The sequence below is a fragment of the Trematomus bernacchii genome, unplaced genomic scaffold (assembly GCF_902827165.1).
Source record: "Trematomus bernacchii unplaced genomic scaffold, fTreBer1.1, whole genome shotgun sequence".
NCBI classification, from domain to species: Eukaryota; Metazoa; Chordata; class Actinopteri; order Perciformes; family Nototheniidae; genus Trematomus; species Trematomus bernacchii.
Window position 1 is genome coordinate 6,252,442 of NW_022988050.1, and position 26,689 is coordinate 6,279,130.

Genomic DNA, 26,689 nt, shown 5'->3' on the forward strand with positions numbered 1-26,689 from the left:
TGTAAGGAGGGATAATTAAGCAATAGCTCACGACAGGCCGTGGTATATGCTCATTATATCACAGCTAAGGGGCGTGGTTCGGCCCGACGCGAAGCGGAGGGTCGACAACCCCCTTAGCTGTGATATAATGAGCATATATCACGGCCTGAAGTGAGCTATTGCTTTTATAAAACGGTTACCAAGTGTGGCAATATGAAAGAAAAATTCACACTCTAATTTAAATAGTTTTTATTAGTAAATAATGATGTTCAAAATAAAATAGTCCCTCTGTTGCCTTCTGCACGAAACATAGTGCGAGGTGGTTGCTATGCAACAACACTAACAACAGCTAGCGAACATATTAGACAGAGAGCGTTGATCCATTATTTGGCTATTTATTTACATTAATGTGTATGTTGCCGTTTATTTTGCACCCACTGAAAAACTGTCCAGCATCAGTAGCATGGCTTACGTGGTTACTTGTATAGGCTGAGGTTGTTCTAGGCTGTTGCTTGGCGTGGCGAGAATATTGCTCCACTTTCTCCGGTCCCCGAGATTCGGCTTCCAGTAGCTCTGGAGAGAGCTTTCGCACCTGTGGCCACTAACGGTCATCATTTCTCTGCTTTGTTTCAAGACCCGCATCAGAAAACTTTTGAATGGTGGTACTTTTCCAGTTGGTCTACCTGCTCTTCACGTAGCTCTACATGTCGTCGTTTAGGTGCTTTTTGTTCTGGAGATAGGCACTCCTCCATAGTAAGACCCCCCCCCCCCCCCCCCCCCGGAGGTCGAAGTTAATCTTAAATGTTTTTGCGGACCTTTTTGATTACAGATTTGAAAACATCGTTGCTTGCTTTAAAAGTAGCACAATTCATTATGTCAAACCTTGGAAAGTATCTAAATATCCCTGCCCTAATGCCAAAGGAACTGCACACTGAATATGTTTTTGCCGTTTGATGTCTATGTCTGGACAGTTGCGTAAAAAGGAGGGTTTCTGCCCCGTTACTTCTCCGCTGCTTTCTTGTTCCAGTTTGAAAAGCAAACTGCTTGCTTTTCAGCCCAACTGTATACTGTTTATCTCAGACGCGGAGGGATACTGAGTTGTTGTGAAAAGTAACTTACAATTCTACCCGTGGTATACGCTCAGTATACCACGGCTAAGAACCAATCAGATTGCTTGATTTTACTTGTCCGTTTTATAATTGAGAATAAACTCTTCTTTGTTTTTGAGGAAAGAGGAAGTTGACGGATTTTCAAATTACTTGAATCCAGAGACAACATCAAGTCAAAATGTTCAATTTGCCTAAAACTAAAGACACCAGGCCTTACACAGCAGACATTTTGTCTTGTCATTGTAGGAACAGCACATAAAGGAGGCAGGTGTTTCTAAAAGCCTTAATGATGCCCCAGTCAGCTGTGACATTGAGCCAGGGCGCACAGCACCTGAAACCAAAGCAGCTTAATTAAAATCAGCCATCATTAGTTTGAATTATTTACACCTGTGCTTTCCCTGTTGTTAATGTCAAAATGGCCTCTGTGAAAAAGGCATTTGACTTTCTTATCAGACTAATGTGTTACATAATAATTGGCAATTTCTTTTATAGATTCTTTTTCAAAGCCATGCCATTTTTCACCTTTATTTGTAAGTTGACAGAATGGGTTTGAAATGCTGGGAACAGAGAGAGGGAGCAGTGACATGTAGCACAGATCTCAAGGGCAAACCTGGGATGTTGCCCTGATACTACTTGGCTAATAATGGGCTCCTAATTGGCATGCTGATGGAAACATTGCAAACTTAGCAGTTTAGCATGAGCATTTTAGCATGAGCATGTTAGCATTCTCATTGTGAGCACATTAGCATGCCAAGGTTAGCATTTAGCTCAAAGCTAAACGTGTCTAAGTACAGCCTCACAGAACCATTTTTCACAACACAGCTCAGGAAACGTAACAAGAAGGAAAACCATGCAAGATTATACTTTAAGATTATACTTAACAGGTTTATTAACACCACTCAACAATGGAGTGTGAAGGTCAGCCACTGAAACAGAGCATGTAGGCGTAAACTAAAAAACATAATGCAGGGTGCAAGCTGTAGGGAGGAAGAAACAGATTGGACAAATAGACCATCTTTTATAGGCTTAGTGCCCAGGTGATTTCAATCAGCTGTTGACATGACCATGTCCGCTGATTGGCTGCTGAGGTTGTCTAGGACCGCCTCCAAGAAAGAGGGCTGTAGACTTGTTTAACATGTTAAAATAACTAAACCTGGTTATCTCGTATGAATTGAATCTGCACTATAGGTTTGGTACTTTCTCCAGAGTTGTGCTCTTTGGTCCAGCTCTCTGTTGGATTAGCTTGAGATGTCCCTCTGTCCAAGGGCAGATTTAAGTGCTGCCTCGACCTCAACTAACATAAAAGGAAACTGCGTGAGGTTGCCGGGAGATTATAGAGTTTGGCTTAAATAAAGACAATTATGTTACCTCTTACCGCTCTGTCTGCCTCGTTTAAACTTCTCTGCTTTCTCAGGAGAAGCCATTTACTCTGTGATTCATGGCAGTGTTCAGGCAACAGATGGTTAAGTATAGTAAATGGTACATTGAGTAATAACAGCATGTTGTGTTTGAGTGGCTGTGGGATATAATTTGGCCCCTGGCTATACTTGTGCACCTGGATGCATTTACAGTTGATCAATTGAGTTGTCAACATTCTGTTTTTCTTGGTTAAAGATTCTTGCCTTCACATGGGAACACATTTACGGCCTTTTTGTCGTCAGGGGAATTTAAAACATTTAAATATGACAAGCTCGACCTCATTCCACGTTTAAAAACATATACAAATATTCACCGTAAAAAATATGGTTTATATGGTTAAAAGAAAAACAAATTAAATTAGTTAAAATGTCCTCTACTCTTTCTCCATCATTAATAATCCAGAATTTAAGGAATATGCTTTAAATTGCTCTTCTCTTCAGAAGCAGTCCTTATGAAGAGAAGAGCAAATTACAGATGGGGACAGCTCTGCACCCACTGACCCGTAAATTGTCCGGGGAATCTAAGGTCATGTTGATGCAGAGGGTGGACAAGCTGAAGTGCTCTACGTGATGATAAATTACAGTGTTTGTACTGTGTTCCTGTGTCAAATGTTCCATCTAGTCAGCAGACGCCTCAGCAGCATCCTGCACTCATACTACCTTCTAACTGGAGTGCATTACTGCAGCATTGGTGCTCTTCGTCTTCTCCTCCCTAGGGTGAAGTGTATCTTCTAAACAACTGTATACTTGTCAAAAATAATGACAACACCACCATGCAATGTCCACTTTTCTGCATGCAGAATGTGCATACGGCAGGATGTTGAACAGTCAGACAACACTGTATCGAGCAGGGATCAGAACCAATCCACTGATCCTCTTTCCCCAGAGGCTCATCCAGCTTTGGAGCCTCTAAGATCCCTGCACGATATATTACTAAGAACCAGCACTGGAGGAGCTAAGCTCAAGGTTTCTCAAGTTCATTCTCCAATCTAACCCACTTTTAGTGTTAATAGGAACGTTTTTACGTTGACAATAAGTGATTTCCTCTGTTAAGCTTCCATAAATTCCTTTATTTGCTTACACATATTACATCTCTTGACACATACATACAGTAGAGGTCATCTCATATGTCAAATTATAAGATTTCTAAGGTGTGAAAGACAGTTGATGGGATAAGTATACCGTGTGATATCTCACAAAAGATCCTTGAAGGAAAAGCGAGGTGCCATTTTTTCTCACTGGAGACAGAACCCGTGGTGTAACCATTGATAGAAAATGTGTGCAGCAGGAACAATGAGGTAAAATAATGGTTATAATGTTTAACATATCACTTTCTGTTAATGTTCATTCCACAGTTCTGGCTCCAGTGACCGCACAAGCCCCTCACTTCCCCTCAAGCAGCAGAAAAATAGTTTCCAGCCAGTCTCAAAGCCATTCTGATAGGATTAAGTGCCTTTGATTGATGACCTGTTCATTACAGAAGATGACATTGTGTAACAGCAAGTTGAGAGCCACGGCTTGCCTTTAGCCATTGCTAAAAGTGTGTCAGGGGGTGCACTGTCGACTCAGATGCCTGGCTAGATCAGGGTCAAATGCAGGTATAAATTAAGATTAACACTGACCTAGTGGTTGTTGTGTGATTTGTCACACTGTTGCATCAGTGAGGAAATTATCAGAGGACTTTGGCCTGTACCACGTTACAATCAATGATGCTATAGCTTCATCTGTCACGTTTTAAACTCAAGTTGTCTGCAGATACATACAAGGCTTTGGTAGCCCGCTATGCCTCCTCAGTAAGAAGGGTATTTAAAGTCTAAAGCTGTGTGGATCTCAAACGCTGGCCGACAATCAAATCCTATCCAATCTTCTTACAAGACAGGTAGATCCACTCTAGCCTGTTTGACTGACTGCGACTATTACCTCCTTAGAAGAAGAAGAAAAGGTCGCCTTTACTGTACATCTTTCAAATCAGGTTTTCACTTCAGTTATTCTTAAGTTTACACAATTTACATTTTACAATTTCTAAACTATATACATGTGAAATCAAGTTTAAAAGACGTTTTTGAATCGATAAGGAATTGTAATTTAGTTCTAAACACTGGTATAAATAGTATTCACATTAGCTTTTTTTTTAAAGTTATTTTACCAAGTCATCGGGCATAACAGCTTACGGGTGTTTACGATAAAGTTGCACAAATTCAAAACATTTTCGATTGTGTTTTCAGCGTGCAGTTGTTCACAGATTCAGAACGCCCTCTCTCAAAGCTTGTCTCATCCTCTCTCTCCGTGAAGACAGTTTAAGTACAAAATTGTCAGACAAAGAATCCAAAAAATATATATGTATATAGATAAATAGATTGCATATTAACATAAATGTAGCCTCACAACTCTTCAGCGCCTTTTGAGGTAAAAGAACATCAGCCCTTTATGATTGCATGTTTTCACTCGCTGTATCAAAGCTACAAAGGACTGTTTTACACCATTAACAGATCCTTCAGGACTCAGGCTACTCTAACTGGTAACCCAAAACAGATTTTTAGCCCAATTCCTCCGCACACTCATGGCCTGCCGCTGCCAAAACAGCAGCAGCTAAGTGCAGTGTGCAACCTACAGTACTACTATACTGTGTGGTAACTGACCGCCAATAGGAACACTGTAAATACTATTGCTTTTGCTATTGCTAGTTTCTGAGCTTATCAAACCAGGTTTTCCAATTATATATTGGAAATGCTTTGATTATTGCTATGATAAAGGGAAATATATGTTGTCCATGTATATATTTTTCAAAAGTTCATGGCTGTGTGTTGGAGGAAGCGGACTAAGGAGGAAGTTTCAAACGCATCGCAATTTCCGGGTAAAACAAGCTTCTCTTGTGGTCAGAGTCCAAAACGTTACTTCATGGTGTTGTTTTCTGACTCTTCGCTCCTCGGAGAATAGATAGGCTGACTGCGGACTGGACCACATACCAGACCTGAATACACTAGACTAAATATAGGCTAGACTGAACCAGACCAGATGCAAACAGGGCTGAACTGGCCTGCAGCAGAGCGGAGAGCACCTAACCTGAGAGAACTACGCTGCAGTAGATCAGACCAGACCAAACTGGCCTAGTCAAGCCCCAACTACACTAGCTGTCGGATCAGAATAGGCTAGCGTAGCCGAGATGAATTCTAAACAGATCGCATCAGTCCAGATCCAAGCACTGGAGGAATTTAGCAGATGGTGCAGGTCTTTGACTTCCCGTCGCCACCACCTGGATAAACACACAGAAATAAAGAATGTGTTTATACAGGGTGATTGTGAAGACTTGGATCAGGACCAGTATAGATTGTTTTGTTTTTCTCCATACCTTTTTTGTTCTCATCATCTTCCAGTTTCTTCTTCTCATCCTCGATGATCTTCATCTTCGCGGTGTATATCTCGGCATGCTTGTTCCATTCGCACCTGTTGTTTTTCAGACCGTCAAACATGGGCGTGATCTCTTTGTGGAACCTGGAGAACTCCTGATAAATAAAAGAAAAAGGGATGTAGGGTATCTGTTATTCACATTGTGGGATGCGCCGAGGTAGGAGAGCTTACAGGAAGGAAAATGTCGGTGTTCCAAATTCATGATATGCCTCTTAGACAAGGAGTCCGCATGATCCACTGACACATTTTCTTTATGGATGTGTGTGTTCTTGTCCAAATACCATACTGACAGACTGAAAAACAGCTAGTAGACATTCCTCTGGGGGCCAGCTGGGTTCAACAGGTTCATCTATATACATCATGTTGTTCAACCTAACACCCTTAAATCAAGACTACATGCTGCGTAGTGATCCCGCATACAAAATGCACTATTGACTCGGAGCTACACCTTTCTGACACAGTCTTATCAAAGATTTACCATACACAGCAGGCTTTACACAATATTATTTATCACACAGTTGGAGGTACGCTTAAAAAATACATGACATTGCCTTGAAAATACAAGTTACACTTTAAACTAGGGCCTCAGAGTAAGTTTGATAAATGAGTTTAGTTACTTTTACAGCTTTTGTGAAGCTCTTTGAAAGTATCAAAATCGATTATAGTGAACTAAATCAACAACTCATGGGTAGAATATGTTTTTTTATGGTGCTTTGCTGGGAATCAAAACCAAATAAAAGCTGGATTAAATTGTTACACCCCTTTAGACTGTGGCTGTGTTACAATTCTAACAGTTACACATAACACAGGCCAGACTCCCTTTTGCTAGATCCATGTCTGGCATATGTCACGCTTTGACATCCGACATCACCTCCCCTTCAATGTTTATAATAATCATACTTCTAATGTTTCCACAAAAGCTGATTATTACCTTGTACACAAAGGAGCACACGAAGTCGATGAAACCGCACTGCATCTTGCCTAGCTGTTCAGAACAGTTTCTGTCCATCATGGGCTGAGAGAGACAGAGGGAAGAGTTTCAGGTTTACAAATTACCCTGAAAAAGAAAATATGTGAAAGGTAGAGGAGGCACAAGAGCGGTGTGACCCTTACAATTGGCTGTTGGTCCAAAACACTTCTCTCCAAATCTCCCTGTTCCCAGAATTCAGCAGCGACCATCAGGGCCACCTGAAGAGAGACACACAAGAGGAAGAAATAATGATACAGAGGAAATCATTGTGGATCAGCAGAAAGAATGTCACTTCCCGCTATTTTTTTAACAGTTTCTAACATTTGATATCAAAGGAAAAACAAACTGTCACATAAGTGTCCTATAAACCCGGTTTGTTTCTGTTGTCATGGCTTTTAGCTCTCCTATTTCAAAAAGAAAATACCCTTTAGTATATTTTTTGGATGAAATACAGGTGTTTATGCTGAATAACCTGATAAAAGATTGAGGACAGGTGGAATATTAAAATAATGTGATGTGTGGAACTCAATAGGTTTGTCCTAGCTGAACAAACCTCACTATACACTTTCTAAACTGCTAAAGTGAAGGCCACCCACCTTGCTCTGTACCTCCCAGGGTTTGCAGATAGCTGACAAGTCACAGCCTGTCATCATCATGGCCCTGGAGGTGAGAGAGAGAAGTCAGTCAGGGAGAACAACATGAACCCCTAGGTCATGCAAGGGTTTCAGAGATCTTTTCACAAACACAGTGGAATCAGTTACATACATTATGATTTCCTTCCTGGTGGGATTGTTGGAAATATAGTTAATGGCCTCCTTTTCGTCTGGCATTGGCTCTGTGGCATTCACAATGTTTTGGAACATGGTTCTCTTTCTGCGTGACGAGATAGCAGAGTGTTAGTCAGACCAACTGAACTGAATAAATACACAAACTGGTCGCGTAAAATGAGTCAGTCAAAAGAAAACAACAGAGGTGTACAGACAAACATTGATGGCGTCAGCTGTAATCGGCCATTCTGCGGCTCTAGCATGGGGAGTATTTACGAGAACTTACTTGAAGTAAAGGGCCAGATCAGTGGCGATGATGCAGACGTCAAACAAGTGCTGCACGTTCTCAAACTGACGCTTCTGGAGGTTGCAGAATATGTTCAGGGTCTGCAACAGACAGTAAAAGTGGTCAAAATGTGTCCCACTTCTTGCATTGAAGTCTGATTATATTTATTGTCAAAAATGTGTCATACTTCATCACCCATGAGCGTCTTGCTGTACTCCAAATGGTGCCTCTCCATGATGGAGGAGCCATGAAGTTTAGCCAGAGGATGTTGACTCCTGCAGAAGAAAGAAAAACATATATTTACACACAGGTTACACACACATGCAAGCACTTTCTACACACAAAATACACTTTTTTGACTTGCTTTGTCTGGTAGAGGTTGTTGGTCCCTCTGTGGTCGATATCGTGGCAGAAAGCAGCAGCCACCATGGCGAAGGCATCTAGATCAGAGTAGTACTTCCTCAGCTTCCCTGTCTGTAGGCAAAGGAGACGAATCATGGATTATAATGTGCAGATGTTACAGATTGTGCCCTCCAATTAAATTGATTATGTATCCAGAACAAGATGAAAACACCATTTCTCAATTATCACATCTTATTTGATATGTTTGTTTTAGACCATTCAAATCTAGAAACACATTGGTACCTATACATACATATAAAACATATTATGAGCCTATATACACATTCTTGTAAAACATAGCAGCCTGTGTTTTGTAAAATAGTGTGCAGTGAGCTGTAGTGCCAAAGTTTATAGCGTAGAATACAGATGTGAAATGGAGAAATATGAGACATTTTTTGGGGCTAGGGTTTGCTTCAGATGCAGCAGATGTTTTGGAGGCGTTACCTGCAGCAGGCAGAACATGGTGTGGCCCACGTTGAAGCCGTGCCTCCAGTTGTGGTAGGTGATGGAACGGTACCCCTTCCTCACCGTGTACATCCATTTCGTCAGTGTCTGAGTAGGAGAGTGGGAGAGAGAGTGGGTGGGATTCAGAGAACAAGGGGAGTGAAGCAAAGAATGGAAAAGTTGATCATTTGTGAGGGTTTTTAGATGAGCTATCGCCAGGACATAGCATCTCCTTGCAGAGTAATCCCAGGGCAGATTATCTTTCACACCAAATGATGAACATGGATAATATTGTTTCTTTAACATAATGAAATATAATCAAGTTTTATATGTGTGTAAAATACATAATATTGAAATCCAAGCCTGCTATGAGTGTAGCAGTATTAGCAGAAAAAAGGGACATTCTCCAGCTACTAAGGGACATCAAAGTTAGTGTCTAACTTAATGCACTCACCTCTGCAGGAACTTTAAACTTTTCCACAACTCCGAGCTCAAAGAACATGCGAATGCCGGCTCTGATGAGGTCGGTCTCGGAGACGTTGAGGTCACTGAAGGAGAACAGGTACAGGTTCTCTCCGGTGACATTGTCAGCTGGCGGGCAGTTTGCTCTCTGAAGAAAAACAACAACAGATTTCACTTAGAAGACATCCATTAGTCATTCAACGCTCGCATGCATATTCCCCTTTCAAGAAAAGAATACTCCCAAATCCATTAAAATGCTGATATTTAATGAAGTCTGCGCGTATACACGTTTTCAAACCTATTCATGCATGTGTGCTTTGATAGGTGTAAAGTAATAATCTTTTGTGACACCGTTTTTTCATGTCATTGAAAGTATTTGTCCTGAAGGTTAGCAAAGTAAACACATACCAACAGTTTGTACATCTCTTTCTGGTCGAGGTCTTCGGGCTCTGCGTCAAACTTCTCATTGGTGTTCTGGTTAGAAAAGAGAGATCAGCACATTAGTATGGCTTACATTGTATTTATGAATGTGCTGCCATCACCTACAGACATTCACAGCATCATTTGTAGACAAAAAGCTAAAACCATCATGTTATTCCGACAAGAACTCAAAGCAATCGTCTCCACTAGACATGTTCTTAGCCCTTTAATTGGAATAATTCTATTGGAAGACTGCTGAACTAAAGGCTATTCAGGGAGCATTAACCTTTGACTACTGTTAATCCCTGCTCGAGTGGCCTCTTGATCAAATGCTGAGAGATCAAAGGTACGTTTCTGGAGAGGAAATGTGGAAACTGACCAGGATGGACTGCATCTCAGCTGAGGTGCATTTGGTCTGGTACAACAGCATATCCTGGGCGATGTCCTTCCTCCACTCCATACGGTTCAGCCGGTCATAGGTGTCGCAAACCAGCACGGACCAACCCAAGAACTGAGTCAGGGCCTGGCAAAAACAACCAGAGTGAGAAGGAATGAGAACAAATAAACACATCTGTACTTTTTCTTCACTCCTGGGACACTCCAGAAAACCCCAACATATCTCAGAGTGTTATGAAGTTACTGCTTTCAGGGACATTTTGTTCATTGACAGACAACAACATGAGATCCCAAATGACAGGAAATAATGATAATACAAAGCGAGAGAGAGTGTGTGGGGCTGACCTCAGTGATCTGCTCATCGTGTTCATCAAATGGCTTGCCGTCTTTCCTGTTGAAGAAAGTGGCGATGCCCACAATTTCTTCCTTCTTGTTGACAATGGGCAGCGACAGACAGTTTTTGATAACAAAACCTGATTCATCCACAGCCTCTTTCTGCAAGACATTGAAAAAAACGATGTTAAAACCATGCATCAAGTTTAAAGCAAGTTTCAATTCTTCTTGAACACGGATATCTAAACAGTATGACATAAAAAGTGCACATTTAACATTATATGGAATCCTATACCGGTGTGTTTTGATAGAATCGGAGGGATGAAACCCTCTTTAATGGTCACACATGCAGAGCACACAGCACACACAGTGAAATGTGACCTCTGCATTTAACCCATCCTAGTACCAGGAGCAGTGGGCAGCTATTGTACAGCGCCCGGGGAGCAATGGGAGTGGGGGGGTTGTCCGGTGCCTTGCTCAAGGGCACCACCAGTGTTTGGATGGAGGGTAAAAGTGTCCTCACCTGGAAAGTGAAGAAATCATCTGCAGCCACGTTCATCATGTTGCAAATCTGCACGAAGACACATTCAAAACGTTAAGATCCGGCGCTTTGCAAGTATTATTCAAAGCTGCTATTTCCTATCCATCTTTGCAACAACCTTTTCTTACTTTGAATTGTCACAAGGGAACACAAAAAAACCTACATTTATCACATATTACAATTGTATATTGTTTGTTGCAATATGTTCAACTTTAAAAAAAAAGTACAATGTCCAGCTGTGAATTGGGATTCAATCAATTAAAATTAAAAGTGTATTCATTGGTTTACACTGACACAAATCCTGCCTAGTCACTTCATGTGAGTATCACTGTTGATAAGGGTCTTTTCAGTGACATATCACACAACCTGTATTCCTGCGCCTTTTATTTCTCTACATTATTCTGTTTGTGTGGATGTGGATACGTGTCTGTTCATATTCTACAAGCCAGCTGCCCTTTATTTTGTATGCTTCTCTAATTCCAGTGATTCTCGTACAGAACTGCCCTGCGGCAACAGTGAGAGACTTACAAAGCCATTCTCTGCAACGTAGGTTGGCAGGCCGCTAACAAGAGCCCAGTGGTCTATAGGCGGACCACTGAAAAAGACAGAGAAACACAGAGAGTTGAGTGAGAAAGTTATGTTCTGATATACAAAATAAACAGTTTTGACCCACATTTTACGAAAACCATACCCAAATAACCCCAAGAATAGTCGGTGGACCATCTTAGCACATGCTTTAAATGTGAGTTTAAGATCAGACTCAAAACTAAGTCAAGACTTTTATTTTAAAAGATGACATTTTTTGGACTCCAAGACTCCAAACTTGTCCAGTTTTTTTCATGCTGTATTTTGAAATGCATTGTGTTAGATTGAGTGGATTTGTAGCTTCTGCTGCTTACGGTATGACTTTGATTTCTTCTTTGATGCCTTCCAGGAGGTAGTCAATAATCTTGTAAAAGATAATTTCCTGTAAAAGAATAAGAAGCCTGTTAGAAATGATTGATTTATCTAAACTGTGTTAGACAATAGAACATTTGAAGCAAGTGGGAATTCAAATTCTACATGAGGAAATTAACAAGAGGTGAAAGTTGTGTGTTACCCTGCCGTCTGGCGTCTTTGGTCCTTTATAGGGTTCCACATCCCCCAGTTTCACAGGCCATTCATCATAGAATTCCTACAGGGGGGAAAACACAGACAATACAAATGATGGATGCCCGTCAAAATAAATGGTTTTCTATTTGACCTTAAGTGTAAAATTGTTAATATTCTGCAAGACCAACCTTCTCTTTGGTCATGTCCAACAGGCCCACTGAGTATCTTTCACATCCGAGATAGATCCTTACAGTGTAGAGCGCTTTGTGGAACTGTCTCTCAATGTCTGTCAACTCCTCAAAGACTTTACTGGCCGACCAGAGCAGCACCTACAAGGGAAACCACCACAATGGATGCGGGTGTAATTAAATGTGTAGCTGTGGCATATAGTTTGGGCACCGTTATAAATAGATACAGATGAATTACAGAATACTCAGGGTTTAGTTTACCTGACTCCTTCTGGACTCCACATTGAACATGTAGTTTGTGTGATGCTGCAGGGAGATGACTTGGGCAAAGTTCATGTACTTGTGGAAGAGCTAAGGACCAAATTAGATTAGAGGTTTCATCAATACACAACAGCAGACTTTCAGACTATGACAGATGGGAACTTTAAAAGCTCAAAAGTCTCATCTGACTTCTTTTCCATTAGCAAAGCTGTGATTATTCAAGTGAAGTAAATGTATCAAGAGGGATTTCTCTTTCACAGATCAGTAAACCATGACCCAAACACAAGTGATTCTCGTGAGTAAAAGTCCCCATTTGGTACATTTGTACAAAGATTACATGTTTTGTTCATGGATTTAAACAAAAATACATATAATAAGTGTTTGAGGCTTGAAAAAATCTATTACACTTGTGATTTACTCGTCTTTACTTTGGTAAAGAGAATCATGAACCAAAACATAGGGATATAGACATTATAATAAACTCTATCTTAGCAATTCAAGGACCAACACGTGTCGTTATTTTCTATCTATGTTCCTGTGAATCAACATTACAGCCCCAAGAGTAAAACATATGCATTTCTTTAAGGAATGGTTGAGTTTATTGCCTCTGTTTATGAGACACAGTAGTGAATGTTCTTCGATATAGACTGATAATATATTCCCAGTTAAATCCATATGCCTACGTTTTTAAAGTATATACCTAGAAATGTATGAACATAACATTCCTGTAAAGTAGAGTTACAATGTATTAATAAACGAGGGGGAAAAACACTCTGTTTCAGCTCACACAGTAAATCACTAAGGATTAGAGTCAATGGACATGATTAGGTGTGTATTCTTACCTTCTCATCCTCTGGAGAGAATGTGTCCGCTCCTATTTTGTTAAGTGCCATGACAACTCCAAGGCACTCTCTTTCAGCCATCAGAGGAAAAGTAAGTGTGCATTTAGTCTTGTATCCGGTCTGTTTGTCCACAAAGTCAGAGAATTTGGGGTTCTGTATGAGGAAAAAAAAAGGACTTCATTAAGAATCTGTCAGATTTAAATATTCAGACTCAATGTTTCTAACGGTGATGTTACTTCAAAAATATAAACTCCAATTTGTTGTTTATTCAGGAATCAATATTCTATTTTTGGCTACACTTGGCAGCAGAAGACTTAAGGCTTTGAACCAATACCGGTAGACCACAATGAAAAATGTTCTCCTTTTATCAGAGAATTAAAACAAGCTTATTGATGATGGAACACATCTGTTGCTGTGCACATTAAAACATATTTTTTAACAAAAATTACTTGTGAAGCCTACACTCAGGCAAATTACTTAAAAATAATAATATAATACAATCTAATTAATACAATTAAACATTTCTAAGGCCAATAATATCACAGTAATAAGAAAACATCAGTTTCACACAAAAAATAATCACACGCACCACCTTCGTTATCTTTCACCCTTGACACTTTTTTTCTATTATAAGATAGCAAATGAATGAATTCTCACCTTTGTGATGTCAGGAACATTTTGTGGCTTTTTGCTGAGTGCAGTGAAACCGACGATACCCATATCGAGAGGGAAAACAATTTCAGCCTGTGGATGGACCAAGTTTGCGTCATATTTAGAGGTTGGGGTCACGTCAAAGAGGCAACTGGCGAGCTCAGGTATTCCGTTTCTCGACCGGCAAATATAAAAACCGATCCTGTCGGCCTGTATGATCAGTGCAATTCTTTGTAAGACTTTGTGAATGGACTCCTCCATGGGCAGCTGACTCTGCATTTGCTGGACCAACTCAAAGATGATGGCGGCTTCTTGCACAGAGTTAACATCCTTGAAGGAAGCGGTGTCTTTGACATCAACAGGTGCCGAAAAGGCGGCGGACAGAGCTTCAGCCCGTACCTTCTTGTCAAAGTATTCTTTGGCGAACTGCGGGTTGTTCTCCAGGTATTTCTCCACGCTATCTTTGTCTGCCATTTTGAAATTGAGTAGTGTTGTATTCCCTTCCTATTTTCACAAAAGCATCACCTGCAGGGATACGGAAAAATGGACAGGGGAAGCTTTTCGTTGGCCTACAGGGTTGGGTGGATCAGCAGCATTGTCCTCCACGGTCCCCGAGGGAGTCACTAACACATCCCGTGTCCACCGACAGACAGAATAGGACAGAGTGTGGCTAAGAGGCTGAAAGGATCAAAGTGGCCGCTAATGAATGTGACGTCATGAGATTAAAACCCCTGCTCTAAGCGTCCTTAACCCGCAAATCCCAACGCTGATCATTTTATATTGGGCAACACAGGAGAGAGTGAGACTACTGTCAGGTCAAATGCCAGGTTGGATTCCAGGGCTACACCATGAGGATGGACAAGTAAATACCAAAGACTTACTGCTGGCATGGGTCTTCAGACAAGAGAAAACTTTTCAGAAGTAACCTTGTGACAACAATAGGCATTTGCTTTGGCTTTAACCAGTCTTTTTATCCTCACACATGGAACTACTCACTAGTGTCACCTTAGTGATGCTTTGTCCAACAACCCTAATGTCAAAATGCTTCACCTGAGCTGTGCCTTGCTAAAGAACCCCTCACTGAATAAAAATAGTACACCAGGATCCTGCTCTAAAATCCAATCCAAACTAAACACTTGAGCAGGCCGGAGACATTCATTCAGGTTTCCTTGCCTTACACTGAAACGTTGACTTTAATTCAATGTATTATGTCAACAAATGTCCCATATCTGTTTTACATGTAGGTTAGTTGAACGCAATCATATGAAGTTTAAATAAAAAAATAGTAGTAGTTTCAAGTCAACGTTTTTCAGTGTAGTTAAGTCCAATATCAACCCTTAGATGTTACCACTGTTCTCTCCTTCTTGTTGCTTATCGAGGAGGAAGTAGCTAAATCGTGTCAGCAATGTTGTTCAGAGCTATAATGGCAATGTGTGAGCAGCCTATGTGTGTTCTCTAATTAAATCATCATCCTTATGGAGGTATCAGTCCTAGAACTGGAAATCAGCCAATTACTGGGACTCGGACGTCTGGGCACAAGGCCCAAAACAAAGAGCACTGGCTATTAATAGCTAAGTGCACTGTCTGGTTAGCTGCTGACAGGCTGGCAAGACAAGGAGTTACCCACTATTTTTTGCCGTGGGGATTAAGGCGAGCTTATCGGGACAGAACTACAAAAGGTGTGTGTGTGGATGTAAAGGAGGATATAAATTAGAGCAGGCCATGTAACAGTGGGAGAAAACTAGTTTAGTGATAGTGTGCGAGAGAGGAAAGAAGAGTATGTTTTTGTTGAGTAAGAATACAAAACAATGACTTGCAGCCTATTTTTTCTAGATTTTCTTAGTACTGGTTGTGCAGTCTGAAAAGCCTCCAAGGCTCTATGATTGTAAATAATTAAATCCATTGTTGATACATTGTGTGTTTTCTCCACAAGTCTCAAACAAGATGATAATGTAATAAAATGAATAATTTCTGACCGCCAATTCCACTATTTTGTTTTCTAACTCAATAGTATCAGTTGTCTTTTTTTGTTAGTATTTTTAGGTGACTACTTAATTTAGACTATTTCGTAACTTTTAAAGAACACTTGCGACACAATGACAGCATTTACATTTCTGTAAATTTCCCAAGATTCAGTTAAAGGTAGGGTAGATAAGTTTGAGAAACCGGCTCGAGATCGCTAGAATTTGAAATAACACAACCGGAGAAAATCTGCCACTTCCTTATAGAGCCCCTCCTCCAACACACACGAACGTGCACATGACCAATGAGGGCACTAGATATGTTTGTGCACAGATGGAAGGCTGACAGGCAGGTAGGCCATCCAGTTATTTTAGCCGGGCCGGCTAAAATGATTGGTCGTACTTTTTACAGTACTACGGCTTCCACAGATGACATTTTGTTATGGATTTTTTGTCAAAGCACTTAAGATATTCATTGCTATCGGGATGTTAAGAGCATTCCATGGAATATAACAAAAAGTGTACCTCGAGCCGGTTTTTCAAACTTACCTACCCTACCTTTAAGATGTTTTACAGCAAGTGAAACAGGACCAAACTGACTCTGAAATTTCAATCACACAACAATTTTTTTTTTCTTACGTTTTTTTTTATTATCTTACATTAGCTACCATGGGCTACTGGTCATACCAAAATACTGTAAGGCTGTATTAAAGAAACTCAAGTTTTAATTTGTAAGAGAAACAGCCTTAGTCATAACTAAAACTAAAAATGCCCCAAGTGATGCAAAATAATTGCTGCAGGCTCCACACTGTTTAATTAAGTAATTGCAGTTTATATAGTAAATTATATTAGGTTTGCAGACAAGAAACTCCAAATTCAGCTAAAAACACCCCTTCCCTGTTTAGCTACTGCTCTCTTTAAAAGCAGTTAATTGAGCAATAGGTTGTTTGCACAGTCCCACATTTTATAGGGGTACATCTGGGATTTAGCGTTGCTTGAGTTTCACAACCTATAAAAACAAAAAACAGACTCCTGCTTTAAGCATGACATTGCATCAAAGTTATTTGTGCTTTACTTAAAGTTTTGTACATTTTTTGGTTGCTTTATTTATTAAATCTACTAAAATTGGTAGTTTTACTACCTTTTAATGTTGAGATTAATAATACAAAATATAAATAAACAAATAAATCATGATTTTATTATTGAATAAGCTACCCAGCAGTAAATAACATACAGTAGTCCTTAACTACTGACATCATCATTATTAGTGATGCTTACATATTAAAACATCCATAATTATAATAAAATGATATAATTATGTCCTAAAATGGGCCATTCTTCATTTAAAACTTTAACTGAAGTCATTTTTATTCATCCAGTGCTTGTTACTTGTATTGCTACAGTCGTTAGGCTTTTTTTTATTTAAGTAAAAGATCTGGATACTTCATCCACTACGACATTTACCACTCGTGAAAATGTGAAATGCTTGCACAGGCCTGGCTTTGTAACATAAAGTGTTTCTGGGCCAATCTTGATGATTATGAAATATTGCCTTTGGCCAAATTCCAGCTGGTATTATTTTTTGCTGAAAATGAGTTATTGTGTTGTTTTCCACTGGCTGGGGCTTTGGTTATGCAATCTGCAGATGTTTGGCTGTGCTGTGCTCTTTTTTGTTCAAGCAAGCCCTCAGAGGACTTGAGCTCAGTGCAAAACAACAGCATCAGTGTATAAAAGGAAATACAGCCGTGTATTACCGAGTCGTTTTACCATACTTCTCTTAACTTGCTTGGAGTGTGAATGATGTACTGAGTGTAATACAACAAGTTAGAAAGCTGTCAACAACTGGACTTTGTTTTGGGAAGACAATGTTTTAAGAAAAAAAGGGAAATAAAGATTGCTTCATTATGGGAGCCATTCGCTTCAGCACACTGAGCTCTCTTGGACTCGTACAAGTACACAAGTGTCTGTGCACATACATTTGTATCTAACTCACACATTATCCCTTCATCATCGACTGGTGTTTGAAGCTCCAGACTTGTCTGTCTTTTGCATTGATTATTTACTCTTTAAAATGGATTTGAGCCCTCTGTTCACCATTTATACAAACACAGTGGTGGGAGTCATTAAATATCCCTTTGATAGCATAATCAAGTAAAGAGCTGATGTAATCATAAGGATGCTGCCGGGAAACATGCGCTGGTAAAAAAAAACTGGAGAAAAAACATGCATTAAGTGCAATCCAGTTGTTTTCACAGAAAGGTAGCTTAAGCCCATGCATGCAAACAGTTACAATTGAATGCAGATGTGTTTGTATTCATCAGAGTGAATCAAAGTGTGTGTCTCTACAGCATTGTATGTCTTTTTCCAGATTATTCTCTTGGATTTGCTCGCAGCTGCTTTCATAAGACCAAGAAAAAAACCTCATGAAAATGTTTTGGGGTGGGGTACAGAGGGGGTGGCGGACCAAATGTGCAGAACACACAAATCAATAGGACTGGGCCTGAAGTTATGTAAATGTTTATCCAATGGAAGGCAAGCTAGCTGTGGGGAGTGCGGGGGAAGTCATTATGCAACACTAACCAACTATATATAAGGCCTTTGACAGAAAACCTGAAGATTTCTGTCAGCTCTCCACTTCGATTAACAGGTAGGCACTAACAATGGACTTTGAACATTTTAACCGGAAATTGAAAGACAATGGTTGTTGCTTTTGCGAAACAAATTGTTCTCACTTTTTTAAAAGCACTTTGATTTCTTTTTGAAGGTTTTTTTTGTTTAAAAATGTACAAATAGTTTATAGCACATAGACAATGGAATGTATTACCCTCTACTTTACTGGAGGACTTGGCAATGTGGCTCACTCTTCTGTCTCTGCTCCCTGCTATGCCTTTTCTCTCAAACTCTCCCCCCCCCGACCACTTCCCTTCTTCCTTGGTTTCTGCCTTTTTTCCTTCTTCTGAGACAGAATGCTGCACTACGCTGTGGCCCTCTGCCTCCTGGCTGTGTCCTGGGCACAGGACTGCCAGGTCTCCAGCGTCCAGGTCATGCAGAACTTCGACAAGACAAGGGTGAGTTAAAAGTGTAAAATGTTTAATGATCATTTACGTTGTCGTATTGTTCAAAGCTTTTATTCATTAGACATGCACAGGAATGTTATTGTGTGTGAGGAGAGTGTAATACTAATGACACTGTATATGGTAATTTGCCTCTTCTACTTTAATGAAAAACATAGAGTGAAGCCGACTAACACTTGGATTTCTTATTCTTAGTATACAGGGATATGGTACGCAGTTGCAAAGAAGGACCCAGAGGGTTTGTTCTTAATTGACAACATCGTGGCCGAATTTATTATCGCTGAGGATGGCTCAATGACTGCCACTGCTAAGGGCAGAGTGATCATCCTGAAGTGAGTTCTGTTCTTTGCTATAAAGGCTTAACAAGCTCCATTTTGTCTCACATATTTCGTAACATATTCCTCTCTTTTTGACATCTAGCAACTGGGAAATGTGTGCTGACATGTTGGCCACCTTTGAGGTAACCCCTGACCCCGCTAAGTTCAGGATGAAGTACTGGGGAGCCGCCTCATACCTGCAGACTGGAAGTAAGTTGGGGGAAGTTCAAGGCACCTTATTAGCAGAGCCTTTTTTTTTGTTGCCAGTTAGCGTCACTGGTTTAGAAAACTGATGATTTAATGGAATCATCAACTGCAAAACTCGATATTCTGTGACCCTTGAGAATCAATCAAAACAAGCGCTTACTGGAAAGAGGCCCAAATGTCATTAGGTGTAACATTCCATGAAGGCAAATGAATGGCATGCAATCTTTTATATCTCAAAATGACCCCAGTGCGGACTCAAAGTGTTACTAAGTAAAGAGTTAGAGTTTCTGTATCAACTGTTCCCTATATCATCTATACTGTGTCTATATAATTACATCATCTGTTGACTTGATAATGCTGTCATGGGACGTTTATCTCCGAGCACTGTTTGTATAAAATGGCAGATCAATGTGAAAGAGAGATAATCAAAACGCACAAAGTCTGAAGTTTCATACACAAATCAATGATGATTGTGCAATGTGTGAGTTAGCTAGAGATGTTTGTTTACTTCTGTTCGTGTTTTATAGGTCAACATGAAAGGAAGATTCTCCTGATTATTTTTTAGATTAATCAATTTGTCTATTAAAGTCAGAAAATAGTGAAAAATGTCGAAGCTGGTTTTGCAAAGTCCAAACTGGTATCTTTAAATTATTTTCAGTTTAACACAATATAAAGCAGAGAAATCTCCATACTGCAGAGAATGAAAACAGCATGTTCTGCCATTTTTGTGTCTCTATTAAAAATTGATAATCGATCAATTTATTTTGGCCTTACACTTACCATGCAAGTTGAATAAATGTTTGACAAATTGTAAAAGTATGATGATGTAAAAAATCTCAACCCTTTCTCCTTTCTCAGACGATGACCACTGGGTCATTGACACCGACTACGACAACTACGCCATCCACTACTCGTGCAGACTGGTGGATTCTGACGGCACCTGCCTGGACGCTTACTCCTTCATTTTCTCTCGCCATCCCACCGGTCTGAGGCCGGAGGACCAGCGCAATGTGGTCCAGAAGAAGACCGACCTCTGCCTGCTGGGCAAATACAGACGCGTTTCACACACTGGTCAGTTCTCCGAGATGCTCACTTTTTTTTTTTTAAATAAAATGCACATATTCAGAAACCTCTTAATCAGTATTTATGCTTTACTTTCAGCAATACTATTACAGCTGTTAAGATTTATCATATTTTCAAGACATTAAAATGCTGTGTGTTTTGCATTTTTAGATCCTTTTTTGGTTTATTTCAAAGTTTTCTGTAAGCTAAATGTTGTTTTCTTCCCACTGCAGGCTTCTGTAATAGCAGCTGATCTGTTTACACACGTCTGGGACGATGTGACCCCCCCTCCCCCCAATCCCCTCTGATGTCTTGGACTGACTCCCACCAAAATGGTCCCTCCTCTGCTGTCTTTGTTTTTCCTAACAGAGAAAGCAGCCCATTATTCGTTTAAAATGGCAAACTATAAATACACTCACATGACCTAATTGTGAACAGAACGGAAGGATTACTGTGGATGCTGGTTTGTTGTCACTTTATCAAAATGTCCCTATTAGTACAGAAGATTATGGGCCTTTTAACATTTTAGTCCTATCATCAACATCTGTCACGTGTTGCCTTAAACAGCCTTCTTAATAAAAACCAATGGAATTTTCTTACTGTGAGTAAATGGAACATATCAGATCACTAAAAATCTACTTTTGGAGCTCTTCAGGCCATTGTGAGGAATAAGTAGGTTCTAAAGTGAAGCTGAATTATCTGCATTATTGCAAATACGCAGCTATTAGCACCATGTCTACCACAAAACCAGGTTCACAAGTCACTGGCTTGCTTTTACACTGAAGTACGTACAGTATCTTGTAGCACAACATCTAATATTGTTAATAAACCTAAATACCTACACATTTAGTCATCTGCTCTAAAGGTCTATTAGTTTGGTTGTAACTTGATTGTATAATGTATACCTCTTGATCCAGTTTTGGGAAATAAAACGTTCAATATGTGTCGGTTCACGCAATATTTGATTGCCTTAAACAATTTTTCTGTATTGATTGCAAATGATGAACTGATGTTATTTTGTGGGGGAAAACTTCTGTGTAGCAATGCAGTGGGAATCACCGACTCAGGAAGGAGACACGGGGTAGAGCTGGAGCTTTGATGTCAAACACTGATGGTTTATTAGGAGCTTCGGCTGGAGAATTCACAAAACAAGTCCAAGAGCCAGAGGTTCTGACTTCACGGTAGAGTTGCCACGTCAAATCTGAAGAACTCTACCCCAGACCCATGTATTTAGCTAGTTCAGAGAGAATAATCCACAATGTGCATAACAAGATAGAATGAAAGACCTCTATCAGCTGACGCCAACAGGCAGGAACAGGGAGACAAAACACTGAGAGCACAGCAGCCAAGGCTACAGATGCGTGTGCTCAGTCAGGACAGTATGAACTGATAAACTGGGTCAAAGTTATGGGCCTTAGAAAATATTTCCCCAACAGTTTTGCTATGGATTCAATCAAAAATACATCAAAATTCAAGTAAATGCTTCATTTTGTGAGGGGAGTTCAAATATTAAATAAAAGCAATAGGGTGAAATTTGCTTTCACAAACAGCTTCCTATAATATAAACACCTAACACAAGTTTTTATTGGACTATTCAAATGGATTACATAATAAGTATCACATTATGTCTATCTCTGTGACATAGGTTTGTTGAATTGCCTAAAACTGTCTGACTTCTGCCTCTAAGTTTTCACATATCCAAAAAGATATGTTAACATCTGCTGGACAGACATTCATAGTTCTCTGAATATTTGAACAACAAAAGGCAATGCCTCAATGACCATTGAATAGAAAGTCGGTACAGGCATTCATGCTTGCCTCAGGATGAATTGTAATCAATTAACATTTAATTTGCCATGATTTTGTTCAAATCAGATTTTCTTCTCCAATATATGACTTGTTTATGCCTTAAGCAGCTAATGTTAGCATTCGAACTCAATGATGAACATGGTGAACGTTATACCTGCTCATGAGCAGTTTTGCTCAAAGTACTGCTGAAGGTTGTTTCTTTCACAGCTGATCTTTTAGCATCGTCGTATGTCTTTGCTAACAAGGCATTAAAGATATTCAAACATGTTTTCTCCATTCAAAACGTGTTAGTTTGCAGAATACGCTGACCATTAATTATAAACTAAACATCAGAATGGGTTTCTTTAGCTTGATGGTAATCGGAACACACTTATACCTAATCCTTTCAGTACAGCACGTTTCAGTTAAGTGGACAACAACAGACGAGACTCATCAACTCATCAACCTGTCGCAGCCTTGACTTGAAAAGGATCTACTTTTAACTGGCACAAAAAACAGACAAAGCGAGGAAAGGTTTACTATCTTAAAATAAACGTTTGGGTACATTGTCACACTGATTTCCCATCAGTTTTAAAATGTACTTCTTGTTTTAGACAATTTAGAAATTGAGCAATAGTTCACTATTTACAACACCATTAGTGCCAAAAGAACTCAGATTCAACCAAAAGTACACAAAGGAATGTTGTGTTGAGTGGAGATTTAAATCTTTATTGCACACTTTTATACAGTACAGTGCACAGCAAAACAACTTTGGAGCACATGATAAAAATAAAACAGAGGACTTTTAAAAACAACAAACAGCAAAAGCTGGACGAATCATGCCATGCAAAAACACAACAGTGATCTAAAAGAGGACAGCATAGAAGTGTCCGTCTGTTTTAAGTCCATCGAGTCACATTGCCAAGATGGCAGGAATAAAAGCAACTTAACCCCATCCCTCAACCAAGAGGACCTTTACTAATCCCCTGCCTTAAATAGTTGAGTACAAGGAATTATCTCATGCAATCTCATTCCAGCCTACAGAGCTGCGGGCTTGAAAAGTGAAGGTGGAAATGAGCTTCACTTTAACGAGGAGGAATGGAAGGACAACCTGGCACCATGTGACCATTTAAACTCCTGTACAGTATATTTATGCTCTGCTCAGCTGAGGCACACCACACCACATGTTGAAGGAATGTCTCAGTCATGTTTATCAGCTTGTCTGCAAAGAGAAACACTGCTATACTTTTTATTTTGTCCTTCATCTCAATACTGACAATGAACAATGATAATGGCTGCTTCTGGGTAATTTCTCTGTCTTCCAAACAATGCACAAATACCTTTAATATACTGAGAAAAAACGTAACACCAAATGTATTGATTACTGAAACTAGGAGTGTATCAGCGGTATGTTTACAGCTGGTTTGAAAGATACTGCTATAGTCAGGTTTGTAAACGTTCATAAAATACAGTAAAAGGTATAATTCATGATTAAAGAAAGCAATCGTGAATGCGGAAAATTGTACAGAAATACATTTGCATTTAGTCACTTAAAAGACAGTAGCTCACTTAAAAATAACCCAAGAATAAATAATGACATCAAACGCACACAAAAATACAATTCTATAAGAGCTTGCCATGAAGGAAAATACTGTGCTCACGAAACGAAGCAGGAAGACCCCAGACGTACACATATGGAAGGAATATTATCAAATCAATCTTTGGCCTGACGGTTTTCTAAGGGCAAAAAAACACTGGAATACATTTCTTTGAATTATCATTATCACTTAACATGAATCACTTATAAATAGTTTTACGGTGGTTATGTAATCTGCATTTTAAGAATGTCCCTTAATTCCCATTAATATGTTTAAAAACTGTTGAAAACGTACTTGTATATTCATAATAACCCCGTTTTACTAGCTGATTGGACCTTAACCCACTTAGATAAAATCACCATTTGAATATCACTTGGAGTCAACATGCTTATTCAAATCATCCAATTGACCTATCCATGCTGCATCATTCTCACAGCAGCAGCAGTATTTCAATCTAATCATCTTGCATGAGACAATTTAGCCATTTAATCTGCTTTTAGAAGTTCACACAAATAATGGATTGGCAACCATGTAAACAACCTACATATATTTTTCGTTTTTTGCTAGGAGTAATGTGTTTAGAGCTTCAGTGGTGTATGACATTATAAAAAGGAGGCAATGTATTCTTGCCCTCCACTGACTCAGACAGCATATCAACACTACCAGGTTAACCAAATGGTGATTTTTTTTCTTCTTCTTTCTGACAACATTAAAGAAGCCTAAAGAAAAAAATAAATAGCTTGTGTTGTGAGGGTAGCTTTGCTTTCCTGCTGCCCCTCTTTTGGGAAGGAACCAATCACCAATCTAGACTATGTATTCATTCAGGCAAGGCAGTAGTCTATGTGCGCCAGGAGCTCCCTGTGGCGGCTGGTGGGATAGGAGGCCCGGCACTTGGGGCACTCCAGGAAACTCTCATCCAGGAGGTTGGAGACTTTGGACGGAGACGTAGGACCGGCAGAGTCGTGGATGGTCAGGTGATCAAACTCAAAATTGTTGTAGGAGCTGGGCTCCGAGAAACGGGAGCTTGGCTGTTTCTGAAACACAAAATATAATAATTCAGCATTTGGAAAGTCAGCTAAAAAAATGTATATTCAACTTTCAGAAGTGCAGATCTGACCTTTAAAAGCTTTGTAATGTTTATGAAAAAAAGCATATGTACACCCAACATCTGTGCTTTATCTTTTAGGTTTTTTAACATGAACCTATAAAAGCCAAAACAATATACATGGGGTCATGATGTCTAGTAACACTTACAACAGTCTCCAGTTTAGTGATCTGATCGCGAGCCTTGCGGAGCTCCTTCAGCACCTTGTGTAACTGGTGCTGCATGCTCTGACGATCAACCTTCTCATTCTCAGAGTCCTTGGCAGAGAGCTGGATCTAAGGAGGGGTAGAAATGTGTGAAGAGGAGCCAAGAATTCCAAGAGATATCAGTATGGATTTCATTACTTTAACAGATGATAGTCACTCGCACAACAGTTACTACTTTCATTTACTAATGAACACTCAATTTGTGCAACTGGGAATTGCTGGTTTTCACCCATTTGATACAGATTTTAGCTATTTTTCTTAAAAGCATGTACCTGTTGCTCCAACGCTGCGATTCTCCTCTGTTCTTCATTTTGGCTCAGTAGAGATTTCTGCAGCATATTCACCTGTGGAAGCCAAATAAACACTTGAGTAAAACACAACATTTAAATCCCTTTCCATTCAAATTAACATTGGATTTTGAGGGTTACCTGCAGCAGAAGTTCAGCAGATCTCTTCCTCTCCTCCTCCAGTCTCATGTCCATACTCTCCAGTTCCATCCTCATCCTGTCCGAGCGCTCAGACAACACCTTTCTCTCCTCGCTCACTGCATGTCTGTGTGCAGTGTTTATGTATCCCACATGAATATTAAGAATAACTTAAATAGCACTTAAAATGTGTGTTGCACTGTTGGAGGAGCCTGTGACCTAAGATTTTCATTGACATGTCTACACTGTAGCTATATACAAATGACAATAAAAGCCTTGAATCCTTGACAAATTGTTCTAGTTTGAAACCCATATACTGCTTTTATTGTCGGCACATTAAGAAAGTGTTCTTCAGCTTATCCACTCTGTATTTGTCAACCTATCATACAAGTCAGGAAAACACTTCAATATTTTGTTGGCTTGAGTTGTGGACCAACTGAGGATTTAAGAAAAGGTCAAATTGAAGAAGAGGTATTTAAAAAAAGGTTAATACCCTGGATTTTTGGCCTTTTCTTATCATGAGCCTACTGTATGAAGTTTTTCCGCACCAGATATCACGTTTGGAGATAAACTGTGGCCGATTAGATTTCTACAACAAAAGAAGACTTCTGACCTGCTTCCGTGCCGCTCCGCCTGCAGCTGCATCTTTACGTCCTGCGACTCTTTGCTCTTCTCTTCGTACCTCCTCAGAAACGACGACAGTTCGCTGCTCTTGTCCTCGTACCTCCTCTGCAGCGCCGCCATCTCCTCCTGGAGCCGGCTGACTTGCTCCTTATGAGACCGCAGCTCCGCCTGAGCGTTCAACGTCTGCAAATACACATTTCCCCCAGAAAAACACATTTTTAAAACTGTTTATACTTCTGTTGAGTTCCACAACTTAATTATAAAGATGCCTGAATCCAAGGACTGTAGAAATGTAATTGGGTTAGTGAAGTTGCATGCCGATGATGTACTAATCCAAACTTTTTAACAGAGGG

The 26,689-nt window shown here is 39.8% G+C and overlaps 2 protein-coding genes across 4 annotated transcripts in view; one reads left to right on the forward strand and one right to left on the reverse strand.

Moving 5' to 3' along the window:
* Window positions 1-3,561: 3,561 nt before the first annotated feature.
* pde6c (phosphodiesterase 6C, cGMP-specific, cone, alpha prime) overlaps window positions 3,562-26,689 on the reverse strand; it is a 29,617-nt gene continuing 6,489 nt past the window's right edge. The window contains exons 8-31 of one of the 2 annotated variants that reach the window (XM_034119482.1): window positions 26,326-26,519; window positions 25,716-25,839; window positions 25,560-25,631; window positions 13,319-13,471; window positions 12,477-12,566; window positions 12,216-12,356; window positions 12,035-12,109; window positions 11,835-11,902; window positions 11,464-11,530; window positions 10,918-10,965; window positions 10,407-10,556; window positions 10,045-10,188; window positions 9,654-9,719; window positions 9,238-9,393; window positions 8,784-8,891; window positions 8,302-8,411; window positions 8,125-8,212; window positions 7,938-8,038; window positions 7,650-7,757; window positions 7,481-7,544; window positions 7,028-7,102; window positions 6,846-6,929; window positions 5,856-6,009; window positions 3,562-5,759 (exon numbers count right to left, since the gene is read on the reverse strand). In XM_034119482.1, coding sequence (XP_033975373.1) covers window positions 5,719-5,759; window positions 5,856-6,009; window positions 6,846-6,929; window positions 7,028-7,102; window positions 7,481-7,544; window positions 7,650-7,757; window positions 7,938-8,038; window positions 8,125-8,212; window positions 8,302-8,411; window positions 8,784-8,891; window positions 9,238-9,393; window positions 9,654-9,719; window positions 10,045-10,188; window positions 10,407-10,556; window positions 10,918-10,965; window positions 11,464-11,530; window positions 11,835-11,902; window positions 12,035-12,109; window positions 12,216-12,356; window positions 12,477-12,566; window positions 13,319-13,471; window positions 25,560-25,631; window positions 25,716-25,839; window positions 26,326-26,519 — 2,481 coding nt within the window. In that variant the 3' untranslated portion in view covers window positions 3,562-5,718. Of the gene's footprint in view, window positions 5,760-5,853; window positions 6,010-6,845; window positions 6,930-7,027; window positions 7,103-7,480; window positions 7,545-7,649; window positions 7,758-7,937; window positions 8,039-8,124; window positions 8,213-8,301; window positions 8,412-8,783; window positions 8,892-9,237; window positions 9,394-9,653; window positions 9,720-10,044; window positions 10,189-10,406; window positions 10,557-10,917; window positions 10,966-11,463; window positions 11,531-11,834; window positions 11,903-12,034; window positions 12,110-12,215; window positions 12,357-12,476; window positions 12,567-13,318; window positions 13,472-13,975; window positions 14,444-25,559; window positions 25,632-25,715; window positions 25,840-26,325; window positions 26,520-26,689 lie in introns of those variants that run through there. The other variant, XM_034119483.1, reaches the window with a different exon arrangement.
* rbp4 (retinol binding protein 4, plasma) lies at window positions 18,511-21,543 on the forward strand. Of its 2 annotated transcripts, XM_034119485.1 has the most exons (6): window positions 18,511-18,577; window positions 18,896-18,998; window positions 19,200-19,336; window positions 19,425-19,531; window positions 20,387-20,599; window positions 20,824-21,060. In XM_034119485.1, exons 2-6 carry the CDS (start codon window positions 18,897-18,899, stop codon window positions 20,841-20,843), a joined length of 579 nt encoding a protein of 192 aa, XP_033975376.1. In that variant the 5' UTR covers window positions 18,511-18,577; window position 18,896; the 3' UTR covers window positions 20,844-21,060. The 2 variants fall into 2 exon arrangements, with proteins under 2 accessions (XP_033975376.1, XP_033975375.1); XM_034119484.1 differs by lacking the exon at window positions 18,511-18,577 and having other exon boundaries at window positions 18,897-18,998; window positions 20,824-21,543.